We start from the raw sequence: 27,070 nt of genomic DNA on the forward strand, positions 1-27,070 counted from the left end.
TATTTGCCTGTCATTGCTCAAGTCTTTGTTTACATACATGCTGTTCCCCGAGTAAAGCCATCTTTGGACTTAATGTTAGACTTTTATTTATTGCCCTTCTTCAACCACATGAACCATAGTGTTAGGTACACTACGGGTACACGGTTGGTTACTACCTATTCTTGGCATGATGTCATAATAGGCTAATATTCGCTGAAAACCTGCGAACATCTGGTAAAAAATAGCCGATCTACAAGCCCGTAAGCTTGCATTGTGAGCCTGTAGAGAAAAAAAGGACGGGGGCCAAGTTTAGATGCCCTGGGGGAACAGGGTCTACAAAGTATGTAGGCTTTAAGTGTTTAAAAGTGTTACTCATTTCTACATACCGTTCTGTTCCAGCCAGGAGTTCTTTGGACCACTGCTTCCCAACGTGAGGTCTGGGGAACCGCAGGAATCCTTCCTTGAGAGGCTTCCTTCCAGAGAGTCCCCAGCTAAATGACTTTGCTTCTAGAACTGGTTCCGTTCTAGATTCTTGGATCCTTGGTGGTGCTTTCACTGAACCGGCAACCTTTTTTTTTGGTTCCAGTTCCAAACTCAACTTTTTGGGTTCTGAACCAATTAATTTTCAGTGGAAACACTCTGAACTGGTTCAACATTAGGTGGGAAGGAACTGTTACAACATTGTTAGTCTTATCAGTGCTCATTCATTTTACAGTGTAGATTTGGGTCCCAGAGGTCCAATACAATGGGGGTCTGTGGCCTCCTAATGCTTTCCAAACCAGGGGTCCTTGAAATTAAAAAGGTTGAGAGTCACTGGTCACTCACAGTGCGGTTTAACAGCGGGATACATATCTCCTAGTGGGCGTTCCTGCTGTCATTTCCTATAGGTCCTCGTATAGATGGAAGGTAAACAAAACAACATATGAATTCCTTCCGGAAAATACGTCGGGCTGTACGTGGCCCGCTGTTAAAACACACTGTTAGTCTAAAAATCACACCCGTGTGAACTGAGTGGTGTAAGGTCTTATATAGACTGATCAACTGTGGTCTGACGTAATGTCTGACGTAATGAAATCACACCCGTGTGAACTGGGTGACCATAGCAACCATGCTCATTTTTTGGTACGAACAGACACGTAAACTAACAAAGCCAGTTGTAGGAGTGGTTTACACCACTCAAAAAGGATGACATTGTGGCAAAGTGAGCAGTAGCAGGCCTTCTGACTTTAAACATTTTAGGAATTCAAATGATGGATTGATCAATGTACTGACAGCCAGTCCTGCATGTTGTCAGCAGAGGAAATGGTTGTTCAAAAATGTTGCCAACTAAAACATTGTATGAAATTGTAGAACTAAAGTGAAACATACTCAAAGAGGTTGATAGAGAGCTATGCTTCCAGAGTACAGTGATGTGCTTAGAAGGAATTAAGGAGTGTGAAAGACCTGTAAGAGACGGATCCTCCTGGGTAATTGGGCAATTTATCGAGGCCTGTCAGACGGCTGGGCCTTGTTAACTTGATTGGTCCAGCTTCAAATGTGTCAATGCTATAAAGGTTCACACTCTCATACATTATAAGATTATTGACATAGAAACAAAACAAAACAATATTACCAACATAAAATAAGTAGGCATGTGCCGATAACCAATAATATCAAGTAGCATGATACTTCTGTCATATCCCGATATTTAGACGAAATTTGACTGAAACAGGAGTGCAGCGAGGAGTGGCTACTTGGGCTGTAGTCCAAGCTGGAGGCACCATAGAGGAATCCAACCTCATTCACATCACCATTGTGTTGGGCAGGAACCTTAAGTTACCCCTGCACCACATGGATGCCCCAAGAGAGAATCTTTTGAAGACATTTAGGCAGTGTTACAGTACGGAGCCCCTGAATGGCCATGCATTCAAAATATATTTTATCTTGTCCGTACAAGATAATATCTCGTCCGCACAAGATAATAATTATCTTGTACGGACAAGATAAAATATATTTTGAATGCATGGCCATTCAGGGGCTCCGTAGTAACTGAGAGAAATGTCATTACAATTTTAATTTCAAATGAAATATCATGTTTTCATTAGTCGTATAGTGTACGTAGGCCTACAATGCAGTCACATGTAATAACAATTGGGCCATAGCGTTAACTTCCAGGCACAGCAGCAGGGACCACCCAAAAATATTTGCGGCGTGTGCTTCTCGCCGCAAATGCTATGGGCTAAGCCCCGGACCTTGTCAACTCCTAGATCCGCCCCTGCTGTGAAAAAAGATTGTGCTCATAAAAACAATGTGCTAAGACTATGATTTCAGGAGGTTTGATTTTACAGGGCTGTGGGGAGCGTGAAAGGGCTTAAATTGGTAATAGCAAGTGACTTCACTTGCTATTACCAATTTAAGCCCTTTCACGAAAATGCCTTAACGAATTGATTTGGAAAGAGAGACAGTGGACTTGATAGAGGAAAAATATTCTGTTCCCACAGAGAGCTTATAAGTAGAGTTTCATATGCTTGTTAACAATTCTAGCTCTTGTGCCTTAAGTGACTTGTTTTCTTTTCTCCTTGACAGAAGGTTGTGTGTATGTGCACAGCTGTTTGTTATACCTTATGCTTGCCAGGTCCCCATTGTGCTGTAGCATAGCAGTCTTGTTGATGCATGCTTACTCCAGAAATGTATGGATTTGACTAGATCTTAGTGTAAAAAAAGTGTAAAACAAATCTGCACACCAGTACTTGTAAATGCAATTTTATTTCGGTACCAATGTAAAATTGCGTTTGCGGATTTCTTATTCTTATACACCGTTTGGCTGTTTTGACCCATCACCCAGCCTATAGTAGGCCTGGGATGGGCGTGTCTTTTGGCTGTTTTGACCCATCACCCAGCCTATAGTAGGCCTGGGATGGGCGTGTCTTTTGGCTGTTTATCAGCTTCTCTCTAATTTTGACTATAGATCTTAACCACTTAGACTACTTACTGTAGTTGACTGGGGTCTCCCAAAGGCAAAGCTCTATACTTGGTCTTCTCCTTGTTTCCCTCTAATCTACACCAAACCTATAGCCAGCTCACGTTTGCCCCAAAATAGGGACGCTAGGGTTCATGTGGCTAGTTTGTTAGAGAGGTGGTCACAGCAACACAAACATACTGAAGTAGCGATATATGTGGCCCTCGTTGGCACGATATATATAATGCAATATATTGCCCATGGGACAAGCTGATTTGGATGTCTGGTAGGAAAACAGTTAATTTCAACAGTGAGTGTCAACATCATGTATGCTGCAGCCTATCCTATGGGAAAAGGGCAATGCATGCTTTTCATCTTCTCAACAAGAGGACCCTTATTCTCCTGCTTTTATGGAAAGATCTCTTGATTAGCCATAGAGCCCTGCTTGGTGTGGTCTGGTTAATTTGGGTCATAATGTAAACCTTTGGGCCTTCTGTCACGGAGCGATCACAATGAAGAGCCTGTATAGAATTTCAGAGGGCTGTGTGTTTGTGTTCCGTGTGTTTTTTTTTAAAGAATTTGTAATATAAGCAACATCAAGTGCACCAGTAGTTATTGTACAACGCACAGAGCTCTCAGCACTCTCTCTGAAATGAAATTCAGACATCTTGGCATGTTCTTTCCCTTCCACTCTCTCTACAGTACGTCTTTCTCTCAGCCCCCCCCCTCTCTCTCTCTATATTTATGACTGTGTATTATAAAGCCTCATGGACACAGGAAAACCTGGGCCGTGCCATTACAGTCTGTTCACACGGAGGAGGAATCTGTTGGCAGCGATACCGGGCTCTCCTCTCGTCCAATGTCACACATTCTTACCCCTCACCTTTGGCACAAAAATCTGCCTGGAGGCTCCCTTTCTGTCTGCCTCTACCCGTCTCTCTCTCTCTCTCTCTCTCTCTCTCTCTCTCGTATAGGCTACACTGAGTCATGTTTTTGACCTGGGATATCGGAGGTTTCTTCAGGTATATATGGGTTCTTCAGAGATTGCTATACAGTAGATTAAGATCCTGTGTTTTTGCTCCCCTGTCCTTCTCAGATACGTGTTTCTGATGGGCCTCCAGGATCGCAATGAGAAGCTGTTCTACAGGGTGTTGACGTCTGACGTCGAGAGGTTCATGCCCATCGTTTACACCCCCACTGTGGGCCTGGCCTGCCAGCTGTATGGCCTGGCATTCAGGAGACCAAGGTGAGACACACACACGCACGCACGTGCATGCATGCATCATGTCATCATGTCAATGTGCACGCATGCACAATGACATAAGCAGAACAAATATAACCCATTTTCAAATAAAATGACTTTACTTTATTGAAAATCCTTGAGCAACATTACATTTGCAGACATTTGTAGATCCTCAATGCAGATCAACATGACAAGTATGCTCATGATTTTGTGAGCACGCACGCACGCACGCACGCACGCACGCACGCACGCACGCACGCACGCACGCACGCACGCACGCACGCATGCACACAGTACTTACTACTTACTGTAAATGATTTGGATCCATTACAGCGAAACATAAAGCTCAAGGAATCTTCAAACATCTGCATGCTTTGTTGGACTTGGCATTTGATGCTACAAAACCTGAGCTAAAAATCAGAGGGTGTGGTACTGTAGCTCTTTCAGCTGGATTTTGGTTAGACCTGGCACAGCTCAAGGCAAGCCTTGACAGCCCAGGAAGTCGGTACACAGTTCACCTTGACTGGACGTTGCAATGATCTTTGCAGACAGTAGTTAAGCGGTTGCTTCTCCTACAACAAAAACAAACAAAAATACATCTCCTACGATCTCCAGCAAAACACATGTGCGTGGTAATATAGCCTCCGGGTTAATTTAGTTGGCCTGTAACTCATAGTGTAACTAATAATGTAACAAATGGTTCCTTACAGATCCATTTGGTTACATTTGTGGATTTTGTGCAGAGTCAAATTAACGCTCAGGATGTTACTCTGCACATCAGCTGGGGATGTTTCCCCTCAAACTGATTCATCAGCTGGGGATGTTTCCCCTCAAACTGATTCATCAGCTGGGGATGTTTCCCCTCAAACTGATTCATCAGCTGGGGATGTTTCCCCTCAAACTGATTCATCAGCTGGGGATGTTTCCCCTCAAACTGATTCATCAGCTGGGGATGTTTCCCCTCAAACTGATTCATCAGCTGGGGATGTTTCCCCTCAAACTGATTCATCAGCTGGGGATGTTTCCCCTCAAACTGATTCATCAGCTGGGGATGTTTCCCCTCAAACTGATTCATCAGCTGGGGATGTTTCCCCTCAAACTGATTCATCAGCTGGGGATGTTTCCCCTCAAACTGATTCATCAGCTGGGGATGTTTCCCCTCAAACTGATTCATCAGCTGGGGATGTTTCCCCTCAAACTGATTCATCAGCTGGGGATGTTTCCCCTCAAACTGATTCATCAGCTGGGGATGTTTCCCCTCAAACTGATTCATCAGCTGGGGATGTTTCCCCTCAAACTGATTCATCAGCTGGGGATGTTTCCCCTCAAACTGATTCATCAGCTGGGGATGTTTCCCCTCAAACTGATTCATCAGCTGGGGATGTTTCCCCTCAAACTGATTCATCAGCTGGGGATGTTTCCCCTCAAACTGATTCATCAGCTGGGGATGTTTCCCCTCAAACTGATTCATCAGCTGGGGATGTTTCCCCTCAAACTGATTCATCAGCTGGGGATGTTTCCCCTCAAACTGATTCATCAGCTGGGGATGTTTCCCCTCAAACTGATTCATCAGCTGGGGATGTTTCCCCTCAAACTGATTCATCAGCTGGGGATGTTTCCCCTCTAACTGATTCATCAGCTGGGGATGTTTCCCCTCAAACTGATTCATCAGCTGGGGATGTTTCCCCTCAAACTGATTCATCAGCTGGGGATGTTTCCCCTCAAACTGATTCATCAGCTGGGGATGTTTCCCCTCAAACCGATTCATCAGCTGGGGATGTTTCCCCTCAAACCGATTCATCAGCTGGGGATGTTTCCCCTCAAACCGATTCATCAGCTGGGGATGTTTCCCCTCAAACTGATTCATCAGCTGGGGATGTTTCCCCTCAAACTGATTCATCAGCTGGGGATGTTTCCCCTCAAACTGATTCATCAGCTGGGGATGTTTCCCCTCAAACTGATTCATCAGCTGGGGATGTTTCCCCTCAAACTGATTCATCAGCTGGGGATGTTTCCCCTCAAACTGATTCATCAGCTGGGGATGTTTCCCCTCAAACTGATTCATCAGCTGGGGATGTTTCCCCTCAAACTGATTCATCAGCTGGGGATGTTTCCCCTCAAACTGATTCATCAGCTGGGGATGTTTCCCCTCTAACTGATTCATCAGCTGGGGATGTTTCCCCTCAAACTGATTCATCAGCTGGGGATGTTTCCCCTCAAACTGATTCATCAGCTGGGGATGTTTCCCCTCAAACTGATTCATCAGCTGGGGATGTTTCCCCTCAAACCGATTCATCAGCTGGGGATGTTTCCCCTCTAACTGATGCATTAGGGCCAAGTTTCTTTCTCAACCCAACACTCTGTTTATTATCCCTGTGTGGGATAATAAAGTTGATCTGAATCAATCCTTACAAGTACAGTACAATGCAAAATCCATTGGTGAAGAGATATTGAAAATGGACCTGGTTTTACACTCTCAGAGTAAAAGTAATACTGTGGGTTTCACGGTGTATACTGTATTTGGAGCTGAATCAGACTCTCAGTAGGGTGTCCTGGATGTTGTGCCTGTACTTGGCTCTGCCTCAGTAGATAATTTGTTTTATTGAGATGATCTCAAGTATTGTTTGTTTTTTTGGCTGAGTGAAATTGATAAAAGCAAGACCACTCCAGTCAACTCTTTCTCTCTCCTCTGTCTCTGCCCCCCCCCCCCCCCCCCCCCTTCCCTCCCTAGAAAATAACCTTTACTATACTGTAGGACAGGTTCAACAGCATTGTATGGATGCAATTCACCCTCGCCCTATACAATGTGTCTCTTGCAACAGTGGAGCAACAGCACAGTAAGGGACTTTAACTCATCTACAACTGTATCCCCACCTCGGGTTCCTTTGAGTAATTATGAGTCCTAATTCGCCTTCCTTCTGTCCAGTGTTATTTTAAATGCTTACCTTGGGTGCATTTAAAAATCACTCCTCCACACATAACACTGCGTTACCCAACATCTCCCATTTCTCCCCTTCCCTGCGGAACTATGTGGAAAATATTCCTAGCATGTGCTCCCTATACCTCTGACTCGGAGCTGGCTTGAGGAGTCATTTTATACCCCCACCCGCCCACCCTCAGTCACTGAGAGCAGTGGGCCAGGACCTGCTGCCAGAGCCCCCGGACTGGGATCTGGGACTGTTGTTAATGTGCATCAGGGGTGTCGTGAGTGGGATGCTCTGGAGAGACGCCTGGTTTACTCTGACAGACCATGGTTTTGAGCCAGGCTGTTTCTCCGGGCCGAAACCCGAGGAAGAAAGGAAATGCAGGGAGAGGGAAGAATTGCTGTGCCGGCACACCACAGATCACTTGGGCCTGTGTTGATGGTGTACAGATCATGTATTGTTTCCTGTGGCTTTTTGAACGATTGAGCAGTCTCCAAGGCTCGGGTATCTACATCTCCACATTTTCTTTAACATACACATGGATGGTCTCTAAGGCATCTTTATACAGAAGCAACTTGTGAAAAGGCTTGTAATACATTACCTTTGTGCGTACGCATGGGTGCACGGCACGCGCACATGTGCATATCTAGACCACCATAGTAGCATACCGGTATAAGAGAAATGAGATTAGCTCCCTAATCGCTGGCTCTTGGCTATAAGGACAGCTGTGTGGAAAAGACAGGCTCTCTGTGCCCTGCCCGGCTTTGCTAGCCCTAATCTGCCCCATGCAGACTAAACACTCCAACACCGGGCTCCCCAAAGGTTATAGGTCAAGCGCCATTAGGTGTCAAAACATGGCTGATTTACAGATGCGGCAGAGGCAGGAAGCAAGCATAGATAAAGGAACACATTCATATCATTAGATTAGTGGACATATGCTAGCCTTTCGTTGGTTTGTGAGCTTCAAGTGGACACAGTGAATCTCTTTAATGCTTTGACAGAAAAAAATCTGTCTGCATTTTCTTTGCACAAGGTTTGTGCCTGTTCAAGCCGTAAACATGGGTTCTGTTCCTTGTGCGATATCTGAAAGTGCTCCAATGTGACAAATGATGATGTTCTGTTACTCCAAACTGATCCCCAGTATTACATCAAAGTAATTAGGTGTACAAACAGTTCAATCACTGTTAGTGTCAGTAAATGCCCAGTAAGGTGTTCAGAACATACTATAGAATGCTTATTTGGGAATGTCTAATAGACCCTTTACACCGACATTAGCGCTGTTGAGGAGCTCTCAGGCTAAGTGACAGCAGCCAATATATCTAGCTAATGGAGATTGATGATCACCATTAGTGAAGTTCCCAGGTAGAGGCCAATGGTCATGGTGGGTCAATGACTCAAGAGTTCAAGAGTGGTCTTAGATGTTTATCTAGCTCAATGGGTATCACTGCAGTATTCTACACCCATGTTTTTAAATGTGCTGTTTAGGCACTGCATGGCCACTAACACCTTTGCAAGTATACATTGTAATAGTGGCCTTGAAAGCCTTTAAGTTTAGAGTGATGGAGCTTTATGCACATGAGGTATGAAATGATGCTAGAGCTAAACACTGGCGAGCTCATCATCAACTCAATGATGGACCTGACACAGCTTGATTAGAGCTGCACTTCCTATAGAGTTGAGAGAGGCTACTCTTTGATTAAACCTGTGGGTGAGATCCAGGAGGTCACAGAAGCCTAATGAAAGGCATGAACTGATCCTGTGAAGTGGCCCATGTGTTTGATGATGTAAGTATGACTGCCTCAGGGATAAGAGGCTTTCACGCTGCAATCTCTCACCACTGAGGCCCACACGCAGTGTTTACAGCACTGGGTCTGGGGACCTCAGGAGTCCTTTGGGCGGGCGTTGCGTTAATGATAATTTCTAACGAAATTGAGCCTTACAGGTCTGTAACTCGGGAGTGTACAAATGGAACCAGGGGTCCATTTAAAACCAGAGGTCCATTTGGTGAGTTCAATTAACAGAGGAATTTCCAGCGTAGATTGGTATCCCAGAGATAAACAAATGGGGGTCTGTGGTCTAACACCGGGGCTCCACCGTCACCGTCAGGGAATGTTCCCTTTTTAATCAATGAAGGGTGGCTCCACTGCCCGCGTTGCGTGACTGCATTAAAATTGCCCCGGTTCGTTTTTTGACGCACGCGACGGAGACGCAACGCGTCCGGTGGAGCCCCGGCGTAATGTATACAGTATCAAACTCAATTGCAACCAGGAATATAGACCAACTACTATGCATACTATCAGCCTTTTCTGCACTGACGCGCCGTGGTAATTAATCTCCAATGAGAGGCATGCGTTTATTTTAGACGCATGGACAAATTGAAGGGCGATTACGCAAGCGTATTTTCAGGGGCGCGGTCTCGAGTCGTATGTGCACGGGCGAATAACCTGGAGTGTGCACGGTGAGCTTTTTTTTTTCACGCTACGCGTGCCGCACCCCTCCATGAGCATACCTGTCCATGACCAGAACCCCTCCATGAGCAGACCTGTCCATGACCAGAGCTCAGCCTCACCCCTCCATGAGCAGACCTGTCCATGACCAGAGCTCAGCCTCTGAAAAGGCATTCAGCAGATGAGCACCATCCAACAACAGTGTAAGTGATGGGAGTAAATTGAGATGAAAGAAAAGAAAACAAGTAGGCCCCTATGTGCTACAAAGTGGGCTGGGCGGAGGCGCAGTAGAAATGAGAGAAATGGTTTGGAATAACACTGACCTCATAAGGAGCGCGTGGCAAAACATTTGGGAACATTTCTATTCTCGACTTTGAGGACTTTGTAAAACAATATAAAACTCATGTCTGAAGTCTAAGCTTTAGAGAGGTCTGTATACAGCATACATACTTGCAGCATATTGTAGTAGTATAAGATCCAAGATTACCGTTATTATCCCCGGAGAGGGAAAGTTGATTGAGCAAAAAAAAAAGGCAAAACGTTGTTCTACTTTTGCGATAGATGATATTTTCAAAAATAGAAAATTAATCTGAGCCAATGCGTTCTGTCCCCCAGTGGAACGCAGCCCCTGATTGGTTCCCATAGTTGATGTCATGAAATACAGGCCTCCACTTGCATTCTTTTATAATTACTTGGGAACGGCCTGGGCCGTGACTCAGCGGTCCAGGCACCTTGGCCGGTAGCCCGAGTCTGGCAGTGTGCCGCGGGTTCGACTCCCGATCCCGACGGCCTTTACTGCATGTCACCCCCCCATCTCTCTCCCCCATTTCTTGTCAGCTTACGGTCTGTCCCTCTATAAAAAAAATATAAAATAAAGGCGAAAATTACTTGGGAACAATGAAGGTGAAAAATCAACAGAAAAGAAAAATAGAAAAAATAGAGCTATGGCATATGTCATTTTGACCTTGACTTTTGAACCAAAAATACAACCAGCTGTTGTTGAAGCACAGGTGCTTTTAGACTCTTTTGATCTTGGCTTGACCTTTTTGTCTTTCAACCCAAAAGTGAATCCTTTCTTCACGGCAGCCTACTCATGATCCCCACCAGATTTAACAAAAATCGGCCTATCTAATCGCTCGGCTTTCACACACACACACACACACACACACACACACACGGGATGATACGGTGGAAACCAGTTTATGCATTTCCAACAGACTGATGTATTCCGGGATGAAGCTAGACTACATCAGTGCCATTTTCTTAGTCCCCAAGATCACAAAAATACATTTAAATCAATCAACCTGTCTTCTATAGGGGAGGGGGGATTGATGATTCCATGTCACATCTATTCATTGAAACCATGCAGGTCTGTGCTATCCTATGCAGACGTTGCTCTGTGGCGGGACACTTTACTGCATGCTGTGAGTGTTGGACGCTAAGAGAAGCTCTATTCTCACTGTGAGGATGTGTAAGAGAAGCTCTATTCTCACTGTGAGGATGTGTAAGAGAAGCTCTATTCTCACTGTGAGGATGTGTAAGAGAAGCTCTATTCTCACTGTGAGGATGTGTAGAGAAGCTCTATTCTCACTGTGAGGATGTGTAAGAGAAGCTCTATTCTCACTGTGAGGATGTGTAAGAGAAGCTCTATTCTCACTGTGAGGATGTTTAAGAGAAGCTCTATTCTCACTGTGAGGATGTGTAAGAGAAGCTCTATTCTCACTGTGAGGATGTGTAAGAGAAGCTCTATTCTCACTGTGAGGATGTGTAAGAGAAGCTCTATTCTCACTGTGAGGATGTGTAAGAGAAGCTCTATTCTCACTGTGAGGATGTGTAAGAGAAGCTCTATTCTCACTGTGAGGATGTGTAAGAGAAGCTCTATTCTCACTGTGAGGATGTGTAAGAGAAGCTCTATTCTCACTGTGAGGATGTGGACGCTAAGAGAAGCTCTATTCTCACTGTGAGGATGTGGACGCTAAGAGAAGCTCTATTCTCACTGTGAGGATGTGTAAAATCATGGAGAGTTTGGCTCCAGACACCTCAACTCTTAAGATGTTTTCAATTCAGCAGATCGAGGAGCCTGGATCCAATTAGGGTCGGCAAGCACAGTGGTTGTCAGTAACGGGCTTTGTTCCCCGAGCTGTCAGCACACAGCACTGCTCTGAACAATCACCTACTCTTTATCCAACTCCCTCCTGCACTCATCTCTGTCACTCTTTTTCTGTATCTCTCTCTATCTCCCTCTCTCTTTCATGCTCCTCTTTTTTTTTTGCTAGCTGGACCCCTTCAGGAATACTCCTTTCTAACTGTCAAGATGTTAGCAACTAGAAGCTCGAACCGCCTGCCGCGGGTCTTCGCTTTTTTGGCGCAGTGCGTTCTGAGTGAGACACACTGTGTTGTCGTTTTTCCGCGAATATCGTGTGTCCGGTGCTCTGTGTTGTGTCTCTGTGAATGTCGTGTGTCCGCTGTCCGCGTATATTCTTGGGCCATCGCATCAATATAAGTTGCGTGCGTTGCTGTGGTCCAGCGCATCACGGAAACAGAAATAGCTGGGTTGAAAAGATGAAAACGCAGGTGAAATGAAATGAAACTAGAAAAAGTGCCCTTCCGGGCACAGGTCTCCACCAGGAGGATAGGAGTGTGTGTGATGTTTGGCAAGGATGTTTAGGAGGATTTTTTTTTTTTTTTTTGATGATTTGAGGCATTTTGTTCCAAAAATGTGTTTTGCAAAAATCAACCTGTTGGTGGCGCTATAACAGGCCAATGTGAAAAGGGTAGGATATATTCCTCAGCCTAGTAAGAAAAAGTGTGAAAGATTTCACGTAAATTGCATGCTGCGTTCATGATTTGAGGCTATTGTTCAAAACGGGGCAATCTTGCAAACTGTGAAAGCCAATTATAGCCAATTAGGATGGAATATGAAATATCGGACAGATCCAACTTGAGCACATGACCATAGAGATACTGTGTAACGATTTGTGAGATTTTTGGACAGAATCTGGAGGAGTAATATCAAAAAATGTGTTTTACAAAAGTCGGCCTCCTGGTGGCGCTATAAAAGGCAGATGCGGAAAATGCAGGTCAAAGGTTTGTCCTTGGCCTCTAGGGAGTGTGCATGCAACGTTTCACGCAGATCGGTGCAGTTGTAGGTCAAAAATGTGAAAAGCTGCCTCATGGTGGCGCTATAACTGGCCGTTCTGGAAAATGTGGGGCAGAGGTTCATCGTTGGCATCCAGGGAGTGTGTGTGCAAAGTTTGGCATCGGCCGGGTTAACGGTGCCGGAGATTAGCTGTACACAGACGGACGGAAGGACACACACACGGACGGACGGACACACACACGGACGGAGTGCAAAACATACTCTCTCCCCATGCCTTCGGCCTGGTGGAGACAAAAATGATTACTATATTTACCCAGGGTATCTGGGCTAAGCTCAAGAACTTGTTTCCAGCCAGGCCCTGCTCATAGAACATTTCACGGTAGTGGTTCAATGCCTTGTTCAAGGGCACTTCAGCGGTGGTAATTTTAACGTGTCGGACCGCTGATTCGAACTGGCGACCTTCCGGTATCAAGACCGCTCTGCTATCCGTTCGGCCACCGCTGCCGAACGTGAGTGACGTCAGAGCACAGGCGTAAACTGCAATTCCGTACCGTAGACCGTAACATACGTCATGGTCTATGACCTGGCCACCCGATTGTGAACACAGGAAGATTCTCTCAAATGTCTATATAGATAGATGGTATTGAAAATGAATTGGAGCGTCCATCAAACACGGACAAGACACACGTGTTTGATATGTGTGAGTGCAGCCCATTTAGACCACACTACTAATTGATTGCTATCCCACTTTTTCTACTAGTCCCCATTCAAATTCCCCATTTTCATGGATGTTGTTGATTATGGAACAAATTTCAAGTTCAGAAGGCGTAGAGTTTAACCTATTAAAACCGCACGGGTAAGCATCTGTGTCATGTTAGATTTTAAGTGTTGGCCATTTAAAAATAGTAGATCTACAAGCCCACAGCGCGTCACTTCGTGTCACAATGCAAGCTTGTGCATCTGCTCATTTTGATATTTTTGGGGGACATTTGTATAATCGCCTCAATGGGTTAAATCATGTACCCTACCTACTACTGCATAGGTTGATTCCTGGCAGTGGTGCCACCTGCTTGACTCCGAATGAACACAATGGGCAGTGTTTAGGGGGTCAATGTCTCTGCACTAGCGACCCCTGCTGATTAGTTGGGATGCCTGGTTTGCAAGGAGGGGATCTGGGGGAGACGGTGGGAACGTTACTCTTTCCTCTCCTCCACCTGACGCCTTAGTGTCAGGTGGAAATAAGTGGCTGCCGGTGAATCCATGTGTATCCAAGGAGGCATGTGGTTGTCTACAACCAATAATGGATGTTGGCAGCGGCAGGGACTGTGGTCGAACCATAACAACTAAATTGGGGAGGGTGAATATATACGTTTCCAAATTTGCACAAAGCTCCTCCAATAAATGAATTTGACTGAATGGGTTTATGTTCCCTAAACTCAAAGATGTTTAAACGCCTTCACCAGTAAATACCTTCAGCATGTGAATTCTGGCTACAAAGTTCAGTCTTTCCAGAGGTCTTAAACTTGAATTTATAGTGCCTCCTTTATATCCAGCAGGTGTACTGGAACAAGAGGAACAAGTTGTGGAAACAGATCCATGACGTTGATCCCTGACAGAGACGTACAGCTTGACACGCCCGAACACCCCGAGTTCAGTCTGTCCCTATAAGCTGTTTGACATATTTGATTTTGTACAGTATTTCACATGCTGCCAAAGACTCCTCTACATTAACAGCCAGAACTGGCAGACATTTACATTAGGCTATCTTACTACAGTAGTGGAACCATTAAAATGAAAGTGTGAGAGCCTGGTGAGTTAAATATGCTTTATGGCATACATCATGCGGGCAAAAGGCGGTCACTTCCACTTATTGCATGTACGTTTTAACGATGTTGTTATTTCTGGACTATTGCTGCCTCGGAAGGGCATAACAACGCCTAATAAATCGCCGGGGGAGAAAAATAAAATGAAATGATATAATTTCTTTACTGCATCCGTCCTGGCTGAAGTGCATTCTGCAAGGGTTCCAGAGCAGATGGCATGAGGTGTGTTTCTAAAACAAGGGTATTTGTGTAGGACCGATGCCAGTGTTGTGCTACCCAGTAGAGCCGTTTTAAGCCACTGACTTTCCCTGGCCTCGTCTACAGAGCTAAGGGCCAGCTGGCCGTGTGTGAGATCTAATAGGCCACAGCATGCACATTATACTGCACGTACTCTACTGTATGTGAGGTGACCATGAACTCACAGATATACACATGCACACATACAGTACTGTACTAGTACACACACCAGCACCGCCACATTAAACTACGTATGTATGTCCATGGAAAAGCCTTCGATGAATCCTATCCAGCATTGTTTCCCCTGGAGTGAATGGAAAATCTCAACCAAAAACAAAAAACTAAATTCCCCCCACTTGCTTTCCAACCTTATTGGCACGGCGTCATCTGCAATCTCTGGGTTTCTCTTTTTAACTTTATGTCTACAACATATAACTCAGTCAAAACATTGACAGGATAATGTCATAAGCACATCTGTCATATATGCAGTGTCTCTCTTTGTACAACATGCAACATCAAAGTTGACAGGTACAAGTTGGCCGAACATTTCTTTCTTTCTTCTTGCATGTACGTACTACTGCAGATTGTTTTCTAGCTAGCCTAAGCAGGGGGTGCTCATACTTGGTATTGGCAGGAGGAAAGACGGTTGTGAAGTTCTTTGGACTGCATTCATTACTGAACAATGAACATGATGCGCCTTGACAGTCTGTGGTCATCGAGACAAACAAGCCATGTGATTTACTCTGCTTCTTGCCTGTTTTTCCAGGTGTGGCACTTTGGCCTTCATTTTCACATGCGCCATTGTTGTTTCCGTTAAACCGAGAATTACCAACGGGGAACGTGATGATGTGCAGACCATATCGACTTCTGCTCACCCATTGCACGTCTCCAAGTTCATGGATTTTTCAGATGTGCAGTTAATGGCTGTAATTACAGAGTGTACTTAGTACTTTACTGTACATCTCTGGAGAATTGGAGAAATTATAATTGTCAGATATTAATGTCGGCATATGTTAATTTTAACACTTTAATTGCCCGGGGATATTTAATCCATTACATTATAGCGCCCATTCGATTTATAAACACGGACCCCTTTTCCGGACGGACCGGAAGTTGTTGTTGTGTGTGGAGCAGCTAACTATAGCCACACCACTCTAGAGTCGATCGACAACAACGGGAGGTAAGAATAAATCTATCGCGACTAGCGACTGGGCCGTGGAGCGCCGTCTAACACAGGATCTTTTTTCATAATTAGACGGGATGATTTAGATCGCGAGTTATGAACGTTTTAAGATTTTCGTTTTCATCAGCTAAACAGGGGAGGGAGTTTTTCGATGACGTCTCACTCTTGCACAACACCGAGGATTGCCCAACAGGCGCTCCTGGGCTATGGAGCCTTGCGATCCGTTCTCATATCAATAAACTTCGTCTTTTGGACAATACTTCGTCCTGGGCGTCGGGCGTTACTAATAGAAAGGACAAAGAACTTTGTCCTGGGCGTTGGGAGTGTGTTAACCACATGAAACCTAGTGCCCCTATTCTGGGGAGAACATTTAAAAAATTGCATTTCTGCAAGCCCCAGTCAAAAATTTATACTGTATAGGGCTTAAGTGGTTAATGGCTGAAATAACACCGTTTATGCTGTACTGTTACTATATGTCTTTGGAGAATTTGGGAAATTATAATATCAGACAGGTATTGATATACAGCATATGTTAATTGTTGTTGGCATGATAGTCCCTATGGCTATGCTGTATAGTATGCTGTTATGTCCAGCCAAATGGCTGATAAAACCTGCCCAACTAATGAGGGACAATTATTGTTTCTTCTGATAAGAGCTAAGAGAACAGATAAGAGAGCAATCAGTAGCACTGGGCAACACTTGCATATCTGCCCAGAGATAAGGCACATTTCTGTGAATGCTGTGACAGACGGGTATGTTGGGGAAGGTGGTGTACTGCAAAATGACCAACTTTAAATGTTCATCATTGTGTCCCATATAAAATAGTGCTTGGTGCTTAAACGCATCAATGTGAATGGGGCCACAAAAACTAATTACTACTTGTTTTGACAGCCTAATTTGCTTGTAGCTTTGCTTTGGCTGTAAAGTAAACACCCATGGTACTGTCATACACTTGGCAGAGTTGGAAAATGAAAACTTGTCCATGTGGTTTTTGAACTTATTGGACATATCCATTTGCACGCACTCAGCCTCTCTGTGACAGAGCCAATCAAAACACCCTCAGTACAGTCAGATCTCTGTAAACACCCGACACTAATGTTGCATTGCATCTATACCGCTAGGTAATGTTGCATTGCATCTATACCGCTAGGATTTCCCCGCAAGCACGCACGCACACAGGCATGCACAGACGCATGCACACAAAGTATACTAGTGCGCAAGCAGAGCGTGCAAGTACTGTAGACCGCTACAAACTTTCAAATCTCAGCCTCTCTGTTTGCAATATTGAATTATTAGGTTTAGTTATTTGCTATGTACCTTGCTTTTGGAGGAGAAAAAGTAGTATTTTGAAGTATGGTAATGATTACTTATGCCTGTTATGGCAGTGGTGTCAGATTATATACATGTATACATAGGGGCATTACCTTTAGTCCACCCGACACTAAAACATGTCATTGTTACGTCACCATCGATAACCAATTATACCCTGGCATTGGTACATATATTCATCGCGTCATATGTCTATATGTGTATATGTCTATATGTATATGTAATGTTCTGAGTGATTAGTGGTATAATGTGGTTACTCGGGTGGTTTGATGCGTATGTCCATTTTTTTAATCCACCTGACACTGAAACATATCATCGTTACGTCACCATCGTAAACCAATTATACCCTGGCATTGGTACATAATCTTCATCACGTCATGGGACATCCGCGGAAAACATACCTGCACGGTCTGCTTCCGTATGTCCGGGGCCAGCATATGACGTCATATCATATGCATTCTAAGGGACATTGGTACATATCTTCATCACGTCATGGGACATATGCTTCGTAGCATGACGGAAAACATACCTGCACGGTCAGCTTCGTGCCAGCATATGACGTCATATCATATGCTGCTAAGGGACATACGCATCATAGTACCTGACTGATAACATTACTTGCACGCTCTGCTTGCGCAAGTAATTATGCTAGTACTTTTATATTAGGGTTCATTCTCTTTGGCTCTATATCTATATCGAATCATCTGCTATGTTACTTACCTCTCCTAAACATTATGATTACATATACTTTGCTGAGCTCCAGGAGACACAGAACATTGCGTGCTTGGACAGTAATTAGTGATTTTTTATTAGCATTAAAAGGAATTAACAGTGCCAGAGTTAGTTTGATGAGAGCTTGTGAAATGCATTATGCATTAACAAGTAACAACAGCCATACGTCGGTATCGTGATTCCATTCTCAGGTACTCCCAAAGTCTTTAGTGTTAATTAACTCGGACCCGTATTTGTACCCTCGAGTTCCTGTAAATGGACACTCATGATTTTGCTTCGTAGAGATGCTTTTCTTAGTGCTCCACCCAAGCTCACCCTCGATGACCTGTCCCTGTTACGTCCTTTTATGAGTAAATGTTGAACATTCTCAGTTTCAAGACAGCAAGACTTGTCCCATGGTGGAAAATATAGCACAGCCAAAACCTGCTTTAGAGCAGTCCATTTCTGGATATGCTGAACATTTTGATCCTTATCCCCTGGGCCTTCAAAAGTGTGGGAACACAAAAGATAAGAGAAGAATTCCTCTTGACGTGAGCATTCTTGTATTCTTCACGTTTTATCTCGTTATCTTTATTATAATAATCAAGTGCTCTAAAACACTTTGACACATTCGGAGCGTTTCTCAGGAAATAAAACCCAGACCAACTCTGACCCAGTGTGCGCTGTAATAAAAACGTACACGTAAATAAGTATGACAATTTAACATTTAACTTGGACGACGCCTTGGCAGGCTAGCGTCTGAAGTCTATAATTTTTAACCACAACATTGCTAAGCGTCCAGTGATCACATACACTCTACTGTATTTAATCTGGGCTGTGCTGTCTGAGAACTAATTTCACTAACAAGGACCACACCATCAATCAAGATGTGTTTAACTGATTTATTATGAGAAGCTAAACGAAATGAATGAATGTGTGCGAGACTTGAATGCTGTAGTTCTTCCATTTGGTGAATGCACTGTTCGGAAGGAAGCATCGTAGGGAGTTCGCCATTGTATTCGGGCAGGCACGACTCAAAAGTCAAAGTTGTACGATTTGTCACACACGTTACCGCAGTGAAATTTGTTCTCCGCATTTGACCCATCTCTTGGAGCGCTGAGCTGCAGCCGTGCCGTGCTCGGGAATCATTTAATTACTAGATTTGACCCCCCCCAATCCAACCCATTGATGCTGAGTGCCAAGCAGGGAGGCATTGGGTCCCATTTTTACAGTCTTTGGTATGACCCGGCCGGGGATCGAACCCCAACCTCCCAGTTTCAGGGCGGACACTCTAACCACAAGGCCACTGTCTGGACTATTCGACTAACCTCCTCAGGGCCTTACAGAGAGAATAGGAGAAACAGGAAAAGAGTGTAAAAAAGTGAGTGACATTCTTTGTCGTACGAGCTCCGTCAATTCCAGTTTCAAGAATTGTGGAAAGAAATACAGAAAGAAACAAAACGGGTCAGATATGGGCAGTGTGAAATATTTACATAAGGTGCAAGATAAACAGGTTAAAATAGCAGTGGAAAGAGGGATTGATGGGGCCGTTAAAATAGCAGCAGATGTAATAAGCTGCACTGTTTAAGGAAAATATCAATAAAAATGAGGCAGTTCAAAAGCATCAGATATAACAACCATGACAGAGCATACAGTCATAAAGTCATATTCACAGAAAGAATATCTATCCTGTGTGGTGGTCCGTGACATCAGGACTGGACAGTCTGGCGACAGGCGGGCTCGTTCAACAGTCTGATGGTAGCCAGGTGGAAACGGTTCAGAAATCTCATATGGCATGGCTGGTCCTGCTGCCGAAATTCTGCTAGTAGCTCCATTTTTTAGTTTACATTGGGTTTTATGACGACTGATTACGCCTTTGATCAGATAGTGGCTGGCAAGTGGATATATTTGGTATTTGTGGCTTGAAATGGTAAAGGACATACAGTACACCGGGGTGACCTTTCTGTTACGTAAGTGTAGACCCCTTTAGATCAATTCTTTACACGAGACTTGACCTCTCACCTCGCATTCTCAACATTCCGTTTGATTTTGGTCTTAGCTTTAGCTGTTGGTCAAATTTCTTTGACCTGAAAAATCAGACCAAACTGGTGACCACATATTCAAACCATATTATCTTGTAATATGTTTTGCAATAAAACAACAAAAACACATTTACTTTTGGTTCTACTATACTAATCAAAAGAAGATTTCACAATATTACCCTCCAATCTTACAGTATGTGGTCCATGGCAACAGGCAGTAAATGGCATAATATATACTGGTAGTGTATGTCAGCATCTTAGTATAAAACACTTCCCAGTTATCTTGTTCATGTTTTTCATATACTGTGGATGATCCAAGTTGTATGCATTAAGCAGACCCATAATACTGTCATCTTAACTGCTTTCATATTTTTTATAACTTCCTGCTTTTATTCTTACACTCTCTCTGGTCATGTACTGTACAGTATATCATGAAATATGTTTTTCTTGGCAGATGTTCGAGTGTCGTATAGACATAAACAGTATGTCTTCTCAATTATCTGCTTAGCTGCACAGTAACATCCTCAGTGTTAATCGATCCATTTGGAACTCCATTTGGTACAAACGTAACCAAAGGTTAAATGAACACTGAGGAATCCTAGTCAAACATATAGAGCGTCTATGTGCATACAGCCATCGCCCCATCCTCAAACCACATGAGACATCGCAGACTTTCTTTGAATGTTAGAAGGAATATCATGGCTCATGAATCATATAGTCATGCATACTGTGCCCAGTGATTCTATGGCCTTTTTGACCCCGTCCTCCATTGTCATGGAGCTTTACGTGTATCCTCTCTGAAAAAGAGGCTCTATTTGAGTTTTTGGAGAACATAACGGAGTTTTCCTATGTATGCACAACTCGTGACCACTGTTGCTAACACAAAGTAGCATTTGCAAATAAACACGCTGCTTTAGGTCATGGCACAATTGCTGCCTGAGTCGAATAGCGAATCCAATGAATTGCAACCCACGCAAAACGTCATTGGCCTACCCCAAAATGTCAGGATCTGTGCGAAAATGGCAAATGAACGGAAAAACCTAGATGCATATGGTTGAAATGAATCTAAATAGCCAGTTGGGTTCAGCAGGTCTGCGGCTCTGATTCCTTTAGCAGGAACCTATCTGGAAGAGCTGGCTTTTCCCTCTGTTTCTTACGTCTAAGTTATGCTAAACTGGCTGTTGAGAGAAACTGGACTCTCGGGGCACTCATCTCTGGATAGGATACCTGGCTAGGTCAGGCAAGTACAGTAGGTGAGACACCGTGAACTCACAGAAACTGCACTGCCTGGTTGCTGTTTTCATCACATGCGAGTTGTCCAGCACACACAACTCGCTGCTCTTTCATGCTTTGTTATGACGCTCGGTGTGATGAAAGGCCTATCAAATTAGCATTGCACCATCCACTCGTTTGTCGTTTATTCTGCAGCGCTTCCTGCCCCCTCTTTTCCCAATCTGGAAGGCTTCATGGAGGAGGATTTGTTTTGGCCAGCAGAGGTCTGTCTGGCGTGTACTGTATTCAATGGCCATGGTCTACAGGTTATGAATTTCCAAGGCCAGGGATAGGAATTGTCTCTCCCCATTGGTTTTTATAGAAAAAGAGGATGTTGAACACCTGTCATGCAATGGAATTCTATCAAAGGCCTACGTGCCATGGAGGGTGGGAGCCAGAAGAAGAGCGAAGACATCCCTGTCAACTGCCTTAAAACTGGAGTTTACGCAGTTTACAGAGAGAGAGAGAGAGAGAGAGAGAGAGAGAGAGAGAGAGATGCAGAAACGGACAGTTGGAGCTGTTTGTCCTGCTGAGGCTGAATTATTCCTCCACCTTCCAGAGTCCCCTTTTGTCTCCAATCCTTTATTTCATTTATTTATTTATTTCATTACCGAACACTTTTTCCATCTCGAGCTCTGCCACATATTTAGTTCCTTTGATGCCATTCTGTTCCATTGTAATTAGTTATTTTTAAACCAGGCTGCGTCAGCAGCACGGGCCCCTGGCATGGGCATGCCTATTGATGGGCACTGCCAGGGTCCTGCCTTCTGCTGGCTCGCTCTTCTCCCTGCGCCACATGCCCATATTGGTTCAGTCCACCACTTGGCTGCACGTTACTTTTAATGCATGACGCCAATAGCTACACTTTTGTGTGCTTTGTCAGTTAACTGTCATTAAAAGAAACAGCCAGCGAGTGGATGCACCCAGCCCATGAGTCCATTCTCAGAAAGGAAACTTGAATTTCGTGGTAACTTTGGATTGCTCTTATTTCCTTCCACCGTTTCACTATTTTTAATTCAGTATTTGTCGCTCTGCTGTGAAAGATGACTGTGTCCGTTTCCAGGATGACCAGCTTCACAGGCAGAGAGATTATATTTTATTTTACCATCTTCAGTGGAAGGCAAGTCATTAGCTAAACGTGGCTTCTACTGGGCTCCAGTAGAATCCATTAGCCTATTAAGAGCCACTTTAGAGGGGGAAGCAAGGCGGACAACCTCATGTCTCAAATACTGTGCAGTCAGTTCTTTTGTACAGTTTGTGGTCAGATACCACATCCACACGTGTGTGTGTGTGTGTGTGTGTGTGTGTGTGTGTGTGTGTGTGTGTGTGTGTGTGTGTGTGTGTGTGTGTGTGTGTGTGTGTGTGTGTGTGTGTGTGTGTGTGTGTGTGTGTGTGTGTGTGTGTGCGTGTGCGCGCGCGGCACACACACACACACACACACACACATGCGTGCATTGTGCGTGTGTGTTCCTGAACTCCCTCCTCTCTATTCTTATATTTTCTTTCCCTCTCTTGCCTGTTAGTCCATTCTTTGGGCTTGTGCCTTGACCCCGTATCGTTGTTGTCAACCACAGAGGATGCATCACCCCTCTCCCCTGACAGACAGGCAGCCTGGACAGCATGTGTTGCTATAGGCCCCACAGGGCCTCATACCAATGTGTTTTCAGTCTATTGACACAAGCAAAACGGGCTATTAATATTCAACACAAATCAAAGCACCAAGCCAAGCATTGCGTTCAGTCCGCGGGGAACCTTTTAGCCTCAAAAGTTGGCGTGGGAAGTGATGCTTGGTTTGCCTTGAAAGCAACTTGTCCAAATTGTTTGGGCATGTTGCGTATAGTCCAGCCACGGGTGCATAGGTCACGTATGTACTGTATTTATCATGTCAGTGATGTCACAAATGTCCTGACTGTCTGTTGCCCTCTGCTCAAAACTTAAGACACACTATTATGCAAGGACATTATGATATCTGAGCTTTTGATCGCTTTCACCAGTATTGTAAGGCTGTTGGCAAGGGTGAAATTACATTTATTGAACCGTCATCCAGGATGTCATTAATAGTCAAAAATCCATTCACCTTGTCGTATTCTGATCATTTTGAATTCCAAGTATTGTTTGGTTTAGTGTGCCGTGTGACGAAGAGTGTTTTGCTGCTCGTCAGACTTGTTGTGCCCTGGGGTGACGAACGCAGCCATGCACAGGAACTGTGCCCACTATGTCGTTATTTGAATACGGGAATATGCTGGGTGATTATGTTGTGGGTGTTATGGTGTTCATTTGGTCATTTATGTTGATATGATTTGGTGTAACACCACGACTGTGATGTAAGGCAGGGGCTTTTTCCCATTGATGTTGAGTTGGTTTGTGTAGTCATGTTTTATGCAGTTGCCACAATAAAGAATCAATTCTGTGAACAATCGCTGGCATGGCTTGTTCTCCGTGTGAGCAGATTGGGTCATTAGAATACTATATAAACAAATATGGCAGCCAATATTTATAATTTTCTGGCCTGATGGTGACAGAAAGCTGCGAGGAAAGTCGCCGCCTATCTGGATCCTGTGTGAAGGTGTAACACAGGTTTAATTCCTTCTCTAATGAAATTTCCTGAGTTTTAGTCTCTTGTTTCTAGGGGTAACTTAATGTTTTGGTACTAGAATGCAAAGAGAGCTTTGAATAACATGACTTGTAATATCATGCATTCCAGCAGCTGGTGTATAAATTTAATTCGCTGTTAACGTTGGACTAATGCTTCAGCTTTAAATGTATGGATCCTATAACTACTACATACTGTATGTCTTATAATTGAATAAATGTGTTTGTTTGACTGAAGACAGGCTGTAAGTTAAGACATTGTTTTTTGTATCTGTCCCCTCTGTATACTTTCACATAGTTTGGTTTCATTATAATTCTCCACATTGTTTACCATGCAGTTCTCATGCATGTTTCATACATAGAATGAACTTGCAGTATAACAGAGTAAACAGACGCAAAGCCTAGTCCACACAGTAAAACCCTCAGTGTTAATGTATTAACACTGAGAATGTTACAGAGCTAGGATTACAGCGCATCACCCATAGTGAGGGTATCGGCGTTTCCCTGGCCGTCTGTCCGAGAGGCTGGTGTACGATTACTGTCGTACCCAGTCTGAGACACTCGAGACTGCATGGCTTTGCTGTCCTGTTGCATAACCATTAACTTACAGTATTTCAAGATGACCGTCAGGTCCACGTAAACGACAAAGTAAATTTGTCTAACAATAACAGCCAGCTGAGTAATGACAGCTCCAGATGTCTGATGGCTGGAACAGGTATAGGGAGTTGGACAGAATAGAGTATGCAACACACTATGTCTCTGGCCTTTCCACACTGTATAAAGAGATTAAATACTCACATAGCTGATTTTCAATGGAACCAAATATTTGTATTTTATTTAGAGTGAACAGTAATAATAATAATAATAATAAACTTTATTTATAATGTTTACAAAGTGCTTTACAGTGTCAAAGGATAAACAACAATCAATTGAAAATGCATAAAAATAGACAGTGTAAGACAATAATAGAACATATACAGTACATACATGGACATGAAAGAAAAAATCACACCTGTGTGAACTGAGTGGTGTAAGGTCTTATATAGCCTGATCAGCTGTGGTCTGATGTAATGTCTGACGTAATGAAATCACACCCGTGTGAACTGGGTGACCATAGCAACCGTGCTCATTTTTTGAGCACAGACAGACAGACAGACAGACAAACAAAGCCAGTTGTAGGAGTGGTTTACACCACTCAAAAAGAGCAATATGATGAATCTAAGGAAAGGCTTTAGTGTACAAATATGTTTTCAAATGTGATTTGAATGTTGACACAGAGTTAGCTAGCCTTAGAGCGAGAGGTAGGTCATTCCAGAGTCTGGGTGCCCGGGCAGCAAAAGCCCAGTTGCCCATAGTGACTAGGCGAGTCGAGGGAACTTCCAGGAGGGCCAGACCTGAGGATCTGAGGGTGCGTGCTGGCCTGTAAGGTTTAAACATATCTGAAATATAGCTAGGAGCCAGGCCCCGCAGGGCTTTAAAAGTAATCAATAACATTTTGAAATCAACTCTAAAAGACACTGGCAGCCAGTGGAGAGCAGCCAGTACTCTCAAGTTAGATGATGTAACGATGTGTAATGATGGCAAAACACCATGTTTTCTTTATCTGTCAATGGCAATTGCAATTTTCTTACTTGCTGAATTAAAATCATTCGTTTGTATCTAGTGAGTGGGTTCTATTTATTTTCCAGGGGATTTATTCACATTAATTATTTATATAAATAATACAGAAATCTAGACTAGGGCATTAACATGACCTTTTGATTAGTATGGGCAGAGTGAGAAAGTCCTCGGCCAGAGTCACTTCTATACCACTGCCTTGTAGAGCATCCTCAGCTTGTCTCTTGAGTTCTGTAATGTCACCCTCATCCCCTTCATTCTGCAGAGCACACGTCTTGTACCGCTGGCTAAAGTGGTACAGTACCAGTCTCCGTGCACAGCAAGCCCGGGCAACTGCTGCAGCCATTTTAGGTGTACTGTGCCCATGGTCCACTGCTTTCTCCTGGTGCTCATCTCCCAGGGTGGCCTCGTGAACCAAAATGTCTGCTTTGTTGCATAGCCGCAATGTTCTCTCTCCAGTGACTGAGCTGCAGTCTCCTAGAATACAGACTTTCCTCCCCGGAATGGTGTCTTCCAATACTTCACTGGAGGACACCACGCGTCCATTCTCTAGTGTCACTGACTTGCCGGCTTTCAGGCGCCCATAGAGTGGTCCTGGCTTCAGGCCCAACTCCTGAAGAAGTTCAGTGTTCAGTCTCCCAGGCCGGTCCTGCTCCTGAATGGAGAACCCAAAGGACGGGATACGGTGGAACAACCTGAAGGCCTTGACCACAAACCTATCATTCTCTAGAAGGTGGTAGCAGTCAGTGGAGGCGTCCAGGGAAATGGTCCTCCCGGGACGTTCCTGAGGGTGGAGAGGACCGCGTTCTGTTGACATTTCAAGGCTCAGCTGTCCTTCTGGTGGACTCTGGTCTGGGGTCGGTTCCAGTTCGTGCACTGCGTACGGGAAGAGAAGCTGTGAGCCCGTCAGACCAAGAGTCACCCTGAGGAAGTGCCGAAGACCCCTGGGTCCATAAATATCCACACAGGGTAGAGACTGGGTGGGGTTTGGTTTGGTGTTGATACTCATAGTACACAGGAGACCGGGCAGGCCAAACAGGTGATCCCCGTGCAAATGAGAGATGAACACTTTCGTGATGCGACCAGCTCTCAGCTGGCTCTTCATGATCTGGGTCTGGGTTCCTTCACCGCAGTCGAACAGCCAACATTCTCCTTCGGTCCTCAGGACCAGCGCTGAGGCACCGCGGTGAGGGGACGGATAGGCAGACCCAGTCCCCAGAAAAGTAAGATCCATTGTCATTTCCCGCTGCCCTGTTCCGTATCGGCAGGCGATCCTTCTGCAAGGTCTGCTTGTAGTGTTCTTAGATTCTCCCTCAGCAATCTAACTCCCTGAACTGGTAACGGTGCTTATTCCCTCCTCGAGATATGCCACATCATACTACTGATGTCACCCTGTCCTCGCTTGTCCACTGTGAGCCTCGTTGCCAATGACATTGATGCTTCCGTTCGCTGCTATCTAACTCTTCCCAATCTCGTCTTATCGTGTCATACTCCTGACCTCACCAGACCATATATGGAGTGTGCATACCATATCTGTTTATATGGGCTGATCGGTCTGTGACATCAGCAGTGGTGATGTCGGTCTCTGTGTACTTTCTATAACGTCCGTCTCGGTTGATCTAAGTTGTGCCAG

The 27,070-nt window shown here is 44.4% G+C and overlaps 2 protein-coding genes across 2 annotated transcripts in view; one reads left to right on the plus strand and one right to left on the minus strand.

The window, feature by feature from the left end:
* The window catches only part of me1 (malic enzyme 1, NADP(+)-dependent, cytosolic), a 117,880-nt gene that overhangs the window by 35,972 nt on the left and 54,838 nt on the right, over positions 1 to 27,070 (plus strand). The window contains exon 3 of the mRNA XM_079503059.1: positions 4,014 to 4,163. Coding sequence (XP_079359185.1) covers positions 4,014 to 4,163 — 150 coding nt within the window. The remainder of the gene's footprint in view (positions 1 to 4,013; positions 4,164 to 27,070) is intronic.
* On the minus strand, positions 25,565 to 26,677 carry LOC306924375 (zinc phosphodiesterase ELAC protein 1-like; the record flags this gene model as incomplete). The annotated part of the gene is made up of 1 exon (XM_079502870.1): positions 25,565 to 26,677. One exon carries the CDS (start codon positions 26,675 to 26,677, stop codon positions 25,565 to 25,567), a length of 1,113 nt encoding a protein of 370 aa, XP_079358996.1.

The sequence above is a fragment of the Electrona antarctica genome (genome assembly GCF_951216825.1).
Source record: "Electrona antarctica genome assembly, chromosome: 6".
In the NCBI taxonomy this organism is placed as follows: domain Eukaryota; kingdom Metazoa; phylum Chordata; class Actinopteri; order Myctophiformes; family Myctophidae; genus Electrona; species Electrona antarctica.